This window comes from Xiphias gladius, chromosome 6, assembly GCF_016859285.1.
Source record: "Xiphias gladius isolate SHS-SW01 ecotype Sanya breed wild chromosome 6, ASM1685928v1, whole genome shotgun sequence".
NCBI lineage: Eukaryota > Metazoa > Chordata > Actinopteri > Istiophoriformes > Xiphiidae > Xiphias > Xiphias gladius.
The window spans coordinates 24,824,577-24,836,797 of NC_053405.1; the positions used below are offsets into that span (position 1 = coordinate 24,824,577).

At 37.9% G+C, this 12,221-nt stretch overlaps 1 protein-coding gene across 4 annotated transcripts in view; it reads left to right on the forward strand.

Moving 5' to 3' along the window:
* The first annotated feature begins 3,310 nt into the window (after positions 1 to 3,310).
* The window catches only part of tmem131 (transmembrane protein 131), a 31,066-nt gene continuing 22,155 nt past the window's right edge, over positions 3,311 to 12,221 (forward strand). For 2 of the 4 annotated variants that reach the window (XM_040128604.1, XM_040128607.1), the window contains exons 1-5: positions 3,311 to 3,639; positions 6,425 to 6,486; positions 6,685 to 6,725; positions 9,424 to 9,492; positions 11,111 to 11,231. In XM_040128604.1, coding sequence (XP_039984538.1) covers positions 3,468 to 3,639; positions 6,425 to 6,486; positions 6,685 to 6,725; positions 9,424 to 9,492; positions 11,111 to 11,231 — 465 coding nt within the window. In that variant the 5' untranslated portion in view covers positions 3,311 to 3,467. The remainder of the gene's footprint in view (positions 3,640 to 6,424; positions 6,487 to 6,684; positions 6,726 to 9,423; positions 9,493 to 11,110; positions 11,232 to 12,221) is intronic. The other 2 variants (XM_040128606.1, XM_040128608.1) reach the window with 1 other exon arrangement.

Genomic DNA, 12,221 nt, shown 5'->3' on the forward strand with positions numbered 1-12,221 from the left:
CCTTACATGTAATCAAGAAAACACGCATATGCCAGTCAGTCCTGTTCAAGTTATAAAGTTAGAGGTACTAGTAGTTACTAATACTAATAGTTTTCATCACATTTAAATTTTTGTACATCATTTGTTACATTGCACATCATTTTAAATAAAGTTATTTGAATTTTTTTATTGAGTATCTTTTTCTTTTTTTAAATATTTAATATAAAACTTAACTGCTCCATTGAATATAGCATCTATCAGAGTTAATACCTTTTATAATGAGGCCCTGATGGTAAAGAATAAAGCTTGCATTGTTGACCAACAGTAAAATGAGTGTATAGAAAACATATATTTCTTTACTCCAATCAATATTTCAGAGACTGGGACACACATGAGTAGAGATTCTAAGGCGAAGACCCTGTTTTGTCAATATGGATATTTTTTCCTAGAGGTAAAACAATGCCTTTAAATGTGTGTATTTATCTATGAAGGGAACATGGAAGGACACTGGCACTAAACTTCACACTAAATAAACATATATTAAACTATTTCCACATACATTTTCCTACTAGCTACCCCACATACCATTTTGGTCCTATGAAAATGACCTATAAATGCTTCTTGTCCATTAGTGGTAGAGACCTCAACTGTTGCCACAAAATTGATAAAAGAAGGAATTTTGCACTTACCATGAAACAAATGGCATGCAGTACTAGCATTTAACGGTTCAGTCATTATGAGAACATGTTATTCTTCAATCCTACAAAGTCTGAAGAAGTGAGGAACAATATTTTTCAAGATATTAATGCCCAAACATGGCTTCCCAGATAAGGTGATTTGATAGGGCAAAATTTTTAAAAAATTTAAAGCGCCAAAAAATATTTCAAAAAATTGGAATTGAACAAAAATATTTTACAGATCTCAGTTTTGGGACCCGAACATTATATAGACAAACTCTGAACAAAATTTGAGACGGTGCTGCAACCACTTTCCTGGATTCTGTCTGATTTGACATGGGGTTGACCCAATTGAAAACTTTATTTTAAAGCTATAGTGATCCTCTGCTGCTGCCTTGTACCTGGAAAATGTTTAACAAAATGTAGTCACGTAGGCATGACACACCATTGCATAATTTATTTCTTAAAACTCACTTGAGATTAAATTTAGTCATTTATCTGTCAGTGACATACAACTATTACAGCCACATCAGTATCAACTACTTTTTCTACTAATGACTAATACTTGAGCTGGGCTGATACTTTTAAGTCCATTACAATAACATGTGATTAAGACACTAACAACTTTTTTCATTACTTGCTTGTCTCTATTTTGACTGGCTTTGGTCTAAAACCCAGTTATACTATTTGTTATTTATTATTTATTTGTAATGGATCATTGAAAACTGCCATTGTATGCTACACAAGGGATAGTTCCATTGTCATTAGATGATGCTAAAGAAGGACTTGCAGTTTTTCAGTGATTACTAATTATATGGCCATTTGACACTCCCAAAATTTCCCAAAAGTTTGACAAATAAAACCCAAAAATGCATCATAAACACCTAGTTTTGCTCATCATTGATAGCTGAGATGTAGCTCAAAATCCCTGTATTTCATAATAAAATAAAGAAAACTTTGGCATCTTTTTTTTGCAGAAAAAAGAAGAGTAAGAGTACATACAATCCAGATTAATGCCTAAAGATTTTTTAATGATGTATTACTTATTCAGCACTACACATACTGACATACTTATGTGAATATATAGTGAGCAGAACAACATGATTTTAAATACTGTAGCCTCCAAACAAATCAAAATCTGTGATCATCAGTTGGGGCAGTAATAGTACCAAGGCTCAAAGCTAGAGCAAATTATAAGGAATCGCTGGTGAGCCTCCTCTTTCCTGGTAAAAACACTCTGAAGGTGTATACCAAGGTGTGTACTAATAGTGAGAAGAGGTGTTGCACCCAGCAGAAAATAGCCAACCTTTGTTACCCTCGTAATTAGTTCCCCTCACAGTACAGGTCAATTTGTTTTTCAGGCCTGAGGGCAAACTGTAGACAACATGGCCAAGCAGTATACAGAGGGTCCATGGAAAGGAACAAGTGACCAAACTATATCGGACAATCCACTACCATCAGCTTTAAGAGACAACTTCAAATATCCTGAAGAAAAGCATTGCTTATCATTTTCCATAGGCTCCCTGATCTCCTGTAATCTTGCTTTATCCTCAATTTCACCCCTAAACTTCAGATGTCAGCAATCATCCGGCTTTATCGTCGTCAACCTTTAACTGTTACCCTATGTGATCTGTGATATTGTATATAATAATCTGTCATACTTTAAAAGATGATCATATGTTTATTGTATATAAAAATTCTGAGTCTGCAATGTAATCACTAGATATGGCTGTCTTATCAATGAACTAAAAAGGGCAATATTTCCCTCTTAAATGTAGTGCAGCAGAAGTATAAACTAGCATTGAGACGGAAAAACTAAAGAGAAGTACACATACCTGCGCTTAAGTGCAGTAGTTGAGTAAATGTAATTTACAGTAGTTACCTTCAACCACTGATGCAAAATTCTTATCAAAAGCTGAGAACTCAAATTTATTCAAATCTAAAAGGACAACACTTCTGTAGCAAACGAGACCACATTAATCAAGTTAATTATTTTATCGAACTGAATTAATTATGGAATTGGTGAATCACCAGTTAAGAGTAAAAATGTCTATTTATATGGAGCCCCAAGTCTTACGAAAGGCACTAAAAGATTATCAGATCAAAAATATAACAGATTGCATCACAGAATAATACTGTTAGCTTGTAAAGAGTAGATGGAAGAGTAAAATAAATAAAGCTTGAGTTTTCACCTGATTGGTGGTAAAGAAAAAAGCTTTTCTCTATTATTTCAAGTTACTGGAGGTTAGAGAAAAGTACTGCATATATCTTAACATTTTAACACTCGCATTTAATTGTGTAACTAATAATATTATCTATTTCTATTTCTATTTGGTTATATTTTGTACTTATAGCTATTTTTCTAACAACCTTGCACTACTACTTTTGTCAGTTTCAGGACTACATGCATTACATTGATCGCAGTGGGATATAGAGCACTCAGTACATATGCAGTTTGTAGGCTACTACTGCTTTTCAGAGATGTTGTAATAAAACGGCCCAGTCCAATATGAAGCAGGCGAAGTTTGAAACGGGACCAGCGGCCACGTTCGTGGCTCTTCAGCCGCATAGACCCGGCTGTTCGCCCGGCCAGCGGAGCCAGCGGAGCCAGCGGAGCGAGTGACGAGACCCGCTCAGTCCGCCGCAGCAGGCAGCGGTACACACCGCGGTGCCGCGTCACACATGGAGCGGAAGAGGAAGAGAAGAAGAAGCAGGCCATCCTCCTGCTCAGTAGTTAGCTGCCGCTGCTCAGTGGAGTCCCAGTTTTTTTAACGGCTATGATTGACAGAGTCAGCAGAGGTTTACACGGGCATGTCCGCGCACTCGCTCGGTTGTTATCGTAACAGAAAGATTTGCAGCATGGCGAGTCAAGAAAGAGCCCAGAGTTGTCGCCGCTCACACACAAGAGCAAGAACACCATGTATCGGATTATTGAGGATGTTATTTATTGCTTTTATTCACACGACGCGGGCGAATAAACAAGGTTTGTAACTTAGCTGGCGACGTCTACATTAGCTAGCGCTAACTTCCGTAGGCATTTCTACCAAGTGTCGGTTGAGGTTACCTCTACGGGCCAACTTTATCACAGCTAGCCCGCTACCTCGCTAACATAATTACCGCTCCAACCCTGCTGAATTGTAGTGCTCTTTCTTTGCCATTAGCGAAATTTAATTAAAGACTGGAGTGGGTTGACATCTGAATTGCTAAGTATAGTTCACAATGGAAGTGCTATCGTTAGTTAGCTGTATGTGGCCTTTAACGTTACAGTAAACGCTAGCTTCGTTTGTTGTCATGTTGTCATCCTTTCCTTATATGGCTAAATTGGGCTAACACACTACCTAGCAAACACAGAAATAAGTACAATGCAGAGACGGGGAGAACAGCTTGTTAGCATCACGGTTAGTACTTATGTTAGGTTATTACATCAGCTACTGTGTGATCTTAATGCATTGGAATGAAGAGATGTCAGACTGACAACGTTATTGACAACACTTGCGCAGGCAGCCAACCTAACATTACTTCCCTATACTGGGCTCAATGAGGGAAATGTTTGAATCGGTCAGATGACAGTTATTTGTAAACGTGGCTGAGCGTTTTGATTTGACCCTTAGTGGGCTCCAGCTTGGCACTGATGAGTCCGCGGGCCAAATGACAGCCGCATGTTGTTTATCCAGCGGACTGAAGTGTCCAGCTGTCAGATATACTGATCATGTCAGGCCACAGTGATAAGTCCACTAGTCTTGAGTGGACAGCTGCAGGCCATGTCCAAGATAAGCTGTGCCAACTTTGAAACGTGTCTGGTGCCTATAAATCGTTTACATTGGTTCCTGACACTTTCACCACAATCCAAAGAAATCCACTCCAGTGATAAAGGAGTGTTGCATGGGTTATTTGGCAAATACTGTAAAGACAGTTTGTCATGCTTCAACCAATGCCAACAATGCAAGCTTAGCAAACTGAGTCGAAGTTAACTAAATCACTGATCACTGGCTTCACTATTTTAACTTTCTGTACAGATTTACACAGGCCTTTGCCAGGAGAAATGAGGTGTGGTTTAATGAAGGGAAATGATAAAACGTCTTGCTTCCTTTCAGTTTAAAAATTGCCAAAAAAATCCACATTTGCACTTGGCCAACAGTTGTGAGCAGTAGACTCACTGTTAATGCACGTTAAGACCAATTGAGCACCAAAGACTATAATTGTTAAGGGCATTTTCAATTTAGTGATATTTCTTCTGACTATTGCAGTGAATTGCAATTTATTTTGAGACACACATTATTTTCCATTCACACTGATGAATTGGCAAGGTAATGAAGCTAGTATGGCAATGCCGCTCTTGTGGTTTTCATGGCTGCCTCAATGTTGTCTGTTTTTTTTTTTTTTTTTTTTTTTGGGGGGAGGTATTGAAAAATTTCTTAATCATACTGAATAACGAGAGATGTAATAATTCAAAGTGATAGAAAAGATAACTTTAGCTTTGTGTTTTATTCCAGTCTAACTTTCACTATGTCTAGCCTTATTTTGTACTCTTGTATACTCTTGTATGTTTCACCGTGGTACAGTAGGAAAAGTTATTTTGTACCACCATATACTTACAAAAAAGAGGTAATTTGAACTTGGAAAAACTGAGAATTCACAAAAAACTGAGCAGACACTTGTCTATGGCAGAATAGGTCTAACGTTTGCTGTGTGTGATTTGCTTGTCTAATGACAGAAGTGAAACCTAAAAAGGAACTAAAACTGTGACTTTTTGCATCAAGGGATTAGATCACCTGGATCTGCTCAGGCATTTTAATGTAAAATGTGCTGTCAACATGATCTAGAAAGGTTGATCTTGAAGCGCAAGCAGTTGGGTGTAGGTGGTACGTAAGGTGAAAAGCTTCTCAGTAGAGTGAAAGCAAAATTAGTTGAATTTTTGTTCTAGGCTTCCCAAGCTTGTAGATTCATCGTTTGAGTGAGTCATATGCCCGTCAATGGGACAAACATCCGGTCCTCATAATTCTGTTGATAATAAATGGGATTACTAAGGCTTTCCTGTCTTTTTAAATACAGCTCAAGAATTTTAGGTTGTACTAGCTTGGGTTCCTGCTTTTCTAGGAAAAAAAAAATTGAATCAAGCCTTTACACAAAAAGGCCCAGTGGACTGGCACCTAGTGATGTCAAGGAATAGATATGCATGTTATGTGTTCACAGTGGTAGATGTAATGTTTCTTCTTTAGTATGACAATTTAGACACCAAACTTCCACAGCAAGTGGAGCAGCTTTCCCTTGTCTCTAGCTTGCTCTGAAAGTACAAGAGATTAAAGTTCAAGTACGTAGTTTTCTTTACCAGTATATTACTTCGTGATTCAGGAAGATATGACAGCTAATGCATGACTTTTGCTTTGGAGATTTGGGATAAATTGTTAACAGGAGAGATCAAATTAGAATTATTTGTGGCTATAGTTTTTCCTATGACTTTTTCTGAAACACTTGTACTATTGGCTGCTACTATCCAAACTGAATTCTGACATTGTATCATCTAAAATTGGTCAGTGACTTTTCCAGGGTTTTGAAAGGTACTTTGCCATGCAAAAGATGTTAAATATATCAAGTTTATAATGTCATTGTATTTAGTATCATTTTATTTGCTTGCTTAACCCTTCTAGACTTCATGAGCTTGTTCTGTAAAAAGTTCAAAACTGAAATTAGAAACAGATTGTTCCCCTTTTTTGATGGTTATAGTGGTTGCAAGAATACTGACAAGGGCCTCTCGTTATTTTTTGCAGCATTCATTCAGTCAGACACAATTCTAGAAGTTCTACATTTTGGTGAAGGAAGCCTTTTACAGGTAAGTCATTACTTTTTTACTCTTTATTTTTTGTTGCCATTAAAACTTTTTACTTCTCACCATGATCACTAATATTTACACCATTACAGAGCAAAAAAATGTTGAAATAAGGTCATTAACTTAGGGGGGGTCAATTTGCAATTTGTAAACTATCAGTCACATTTAAACGGTTACTTACTGTCTCTGTTTTTTTTGCAGGCAGAATCTGACATTGATTTTAGTTTATATCCTCAACAAAGGTAAGTTTTTTTTTTTTTTCTTTTTTTTTTTTTCTCACTTTAGAAATATGCTCCCCTCCTTTGCAGCAAGATAGATTTTTATGTATTTAAATAACGCCATATGAATGAGGGTGTAGTCATGTAGGTAGGTGGTGGTTTTGTACATCCTCTACATTATGCATCTATACTGTACCTGGATTGCATTCCTTTGTACAGTGTTGCTGTAATGTAAATATACTGTGGAAAGTGTAAGTATAGCATGAGGAGATGCTGAACTGAGCTGACGGGGCAAAAAACAACAGTAACGCACTTCATTATTCTCCCAGCTTTAACACAGAAAACATTCACAAAGAAAGAAGCAAACAACATTTGCATCAGTTACCATGGTCATGAGAACAAGCAAATACAAAAATGTTATTTTGTTAAGGCTAACAAACCTGGGAAGGAATTTTATTACATCTGGCTGGCTACAAAGTATCAGTTAACACCCAAAAATAAAAAGCTTGAGCATCATAATCACAAGCTGCCAGAGCTTACACAACAAGGCAAGACAGCAGCTCGAAGTTATACCAACTCATCTGGTAAAAAGCATGAAGTCCTTTTAAAGAGGAAAGAACTCTTTCTCCCTGGGGTCACACCAATATGCTTTGGCCCCCCTTAACACTCTGTGCTGTTAGTGACATCAGTGTTCAGGTAAACTGTTCAGGCTGTGTCACCTGTTGTTTGGCCAGGCCGGCCTCTGTCCTGCCACAGCTCAGGGAAGAGTTGAGTCGAGCCAGGCAGGCTAACATGGTTTTGAGAGTTTGTACTCGCACTGACGAGGCTGACGGGAGCAGACAGGCAGACGGGTGTGTTTTTGTGGAGTACGTCCTTACCTCTGGTAAGTGGTAAGTGTCCATGGTTAGGTCACATTGCCTGACAGTCAGGCTTGCTTAAATGCCTTGAGTACAGCCACAAACATGGCTGACTGGAGAGTGCTTTGGAGAAGTTATAGTTTGCTTTCTTGTGTTAATCTCAGACAAACATCAGACCTCTTAGTTCCTAGCACTGTGAGAACTGTAGTAACTGTCTAAAAACTGTATAGTGAGTCGTCTAAAATGCTTGGCTACTGCACAGATTGCAGTTTTAAGTGTGTCACTGGCTGGAATGGTCTGTGTGTCCAATGGGTGGAACTGCTTAAATAAGTAAAAACTGTTTCAAAGGCAGGAAACATACAAGAGTTATTTTTCAGCATCATGTTTTTGTGCCTTAGCCTCCACATAATATCAGTCTCCTGTCCTTACTTTTCACACGTGTGTTTTGTCTGGTAGCAACGTACAGCGAACTGTACTATTTGTACAGTATGTTCTAATACCTAAAAGGGTTATCTTACTTGGGCATAGCCTGACCACTCCCTCAAGTTAGGGGGGGCTTTATTTTGCTGTTTGGCTGTGTTGTTTCAGGCTTTTTTATTTTTCCTCATTCCGTGTAGTGTTTTCGGAATCTCTTTTTAGTTACGCTTTTGTTAGGAGAGTTGTCAACACTCTCTTCTCTTCCACGGAAATTAAAATGATTTTCACAGTCACTTTTTTTTGTGTGCTCATCATTTTAAGGTTAGCCTGACACAGGACATGCAGATCTTGAGGCCAAGAGGCACAACCCTCCCCATGATCTCCCCGGCTACTCCAATTACACACTGACATTCAATACATTTGCTCTGAAGCAGCAAGCGAAAGGCCGCATAGAATTCACAGCCAGGATCCATCTGAATCCTTAATCCCACAAGAATTTTGTCAGTAGTTGTTATATTAATGAGAGAAGTGAGGATGGGCTGTAGTTGACAGATTATCCCAGAGGAACTCTGCATGGTTGGGGATTCTGTGTGGATTGCTGTGTGCCTCAGGGGATGGAAATCCATCCTGTCTCTAGCGAGCTCGACCATTGTCTGCTCCTGTACACGTAGGCTTGGTAGTAAATAGGTGAAACTGATCTCTGGTAAATTGCCTGACTCTGGGGTGATGTTAGAGTAATTACATTTGAGTGAAGTATAAGGGGATGTTTGGTACTATTGCATCGATTCTAGTGCAAAAAAATAGGAGAATAAAAGATTTTTGTCCTGCACGTAATATCTTTTCCATGAATAGTTCTGTATATTTTTGGTAAAAAGAGCATGTGACATACAGGTGTTTGTGTTTCAACCATTAAGTGACTTAAACCACAGCTATGCACCACATCTGCACCACTGATGAACTTCTCTTTTCATGAGATTTTCATAAAGGCTGTCGTTACACAGTTCTATTCCACCAATGAAGAGTTGCTTCTCTTTAGGGACAGCCTTGTCTTTTGTTAAGATGCACCTGTGGTTAAACAGGTTTGGTGAGTTATGCCTGTGTTCTACAACCAGGAGGGTGCAAGTGATGCTTAGAAGTCACTGCCTTCATGTGAGAGAAAAACCACTCTCTGAGGGCGACAGGAGGAGAGATGTCTTTTTGTTTCATTCATCCCCCTTTGACTTTTGTTTCCATCTCTGGATTTTCATGGAGATGTTACATACTGATATGGTGCACTGCAGATGGGAGTGGTCCCCTTGCCAGCTTAATGCATTGTTAAAAAGGCCTGAATACAGACTGTGGTGTCTGTGTTTGTGTTTAGCCTTTCACTTGTTTGAAATGCACACAAACATGGAAATAATTTTTCCTAGCCTGCTGTTGCTGTTGTCACATGTTCCCGTCTCTTACAGCACGCCCCCGCACCGTGGGAACTGCCGACCTATACGATTTGAACCTCCAATGTTGGACTTTCACGAACAGTGAGTGTCTTTATATATTCTTACATGATTTGACTTTTTTGTTGCTGTGTGATCCATGCTTTTATTACATTTGTCATTGTGTGGGAAACTTGTTATTTTTAGTTTTCCGGTTTTTGCTATTTTATTGATTTTAAGGGACATATTATCCTTATAACCCATTTGCTGGAAATGTTGTTTTTCTTAAATATGATGAAAAGCACAAGATATTATTAAACAATGTTTTCCATGCCTGGTGGATAGTTTATAGATTGCTGCTATTTCATCATGTCCCACAGTATAATTCTCTATACATGTAATGTACAACTTTTAAATTACTCTGATCTGACAGGCCTTACCCTGTCCACAATAAATGGATTGCCAAAGAAGCATTTTAGCCATCTATGGAATGTGCTTAACAAAACCAAATATATTTTAACAGTACCAGCACCTAGCTTCATCTAGGCTCAAATTATTAAATCACATTCCAATCTTGACAGTAGTGGCACACCCATGTAGTATGACCCAGCTTCAAGTGTAGCCTGCAGTACATTCACAGGTTATATAGTGCAAATGATTCAGTAGCAGTCAGAGAGGCTTGGACCCCAGTAAGGAGTCCAGCTGCCTCAGCCTGGCCTCCCCCACGTTACTACTACAATAAACAATTCACTTATCAGCTGTCAATGTTTTGAGGTCATGAAAATGAAACCTTGAGAAATTCTCCCCCTGTCTCTAATACACATGAAACAATGGCAGGATTTGAGTGAACGGTCTCAGTATATCAGCCCATAAATAGAAGCTCAGCTTTATAGGCACTGTATAAGATGTTAAGATGATGGTGTGCAGGGGAGAACCACACTCTTTATCAACTTTGTTTAAAAGACCATACAGGTGATTTTCTCAGGTTTAATAAATCGACTTAGAAGTATTCTGTCACAGTGGAAATGCATCAGCTTTTATTTTTTAACCAGAGGTACTTAATCATAAACGACTGTGCATTTGCAGTACGGGAGAATCATAAAAACTCCCCAAGTTTCAAGTCTTTATGAGTTGATTTTCATACCACATTAAAATGAAAGGAACCACAGGCTGTAGGAAATCAAAGATGTATGCTACGCTGTGGATGTTGATTGGCAGCAATGCAAAGTACAGTATATGCAGTTAACAGGTTATAACATGAAAAACCACTTGTATGGTCCTTTTAAACAAATGAACCGTTTGAAGATAAAAAAAACCCAGAGGAATGTCAAGTCCAACATGAATCACCTTGTTGTCATTTTACTTTGAAGAACTCTGTAAAGGAACTTTTGATACTCCAAACCTATTGACCCATCTTCATGTTTCCTTTCTTTCTGCTTCTCTTTTACTGTCTTGAAAAAATCTTGAAATTATTGATTTATTTTAACTGGGAAATTCACCAAACTTTTCCACTCTTATTGAGGTTTATGAGTTATTCATCCTCTTTTTAATCTGAATCAGTTTAGATCTTTGTGTCAATTTTCATGTTACTGTGACAACTTTATTAGTGTTTCTGTTCATATCTTCTATCCAACAGGGTTCTTCTACAATTAGCTTCTGATTTCTTAAAATATGTTGTTGTTTACTTGCTCTTACGAATGTTTTTTTTTCATTTCCTTTACAGGCCTGTTGGGATGCCAAAAATGGAGAAAGTTTATTTACATAATCCTAGCTCAGAAGAAATTAGTTTGATATCAATATCAGCTACAACAGCACATTTTCATGCATCCTTTTTCCAGAATAGGGTAAGTACTTGTTATTAAACAGAAACGAAACACATTGCTGTGTGTTGATCGCACCATGTTATTTAATCATCATGCTTCATGAAGCATTTTTAAACATTAATTAATCAGTGTAGTAATTTATGTATACGAGCCAATTATCAAGCCACACGATGCATCCTTCTACTGTTTCTCAGTTGCTTTCTTTTTTTACTTAAAACTCAAGTAGATTCCAGTAGTCAGCGACTTTCTTCAGGTATCAACAGCCAACAAGTAAATTTGATTGGCATACACAGTCTAAACATAACACTTACTGTGGTATTTTTTCTATAGAAAAGCACTAAAATTGCTATTTAAACACACAGGAAGCAGTCTCCTAGGAGGATGGGTCCAAAATAACTGTACTAGGAAGATAAACCCATTTTTTGCTTTGCAACATATGACAGCACTCATTTAAGTGAGGGGCTATAGGACATAGAACTTGTGTTTTACTGATGTCCTTGGCAGTAAGGTGATGCTTTTCCAATTTATATTTTCTAACATGGACATATTAGCAAATAAATCATGTTTTATTAACTGCACGTGAAGACTCCCTTCACAGGGAAGACCTGTTCTGTCACTTCGGCCACAGCTGCAGCAGACATTATGTACATGTTAAAGTGGGGCTAGGACACTGTGTAGTTTTGGCCAGTACATTGTCCTAAGACATTGATAATACAGGATAAGATAGGTTGCCTAGAGGAGGGTGTTAGTTGTGTTTGAGGCGTTTAATGTTCAGCAGGACATTGAACAGGATCTGTCTTTTTCACGTTTTTTTTGTTTGTTTTTTGTTTGTTTTGTTTTTTTCAGGTATTTGTTTTCATATGGGTAAAACTCTGGCCTATGAATTTTTGGTAACATTCTCTATCAGTGTAGTCTCCCTCAGAATGACAGAAGCATCCTAATCCATAAAAACAGACATTTGAATAAACCTGGCAGTGAGCACTTTCTAAAATACATGTGATATAATCATTA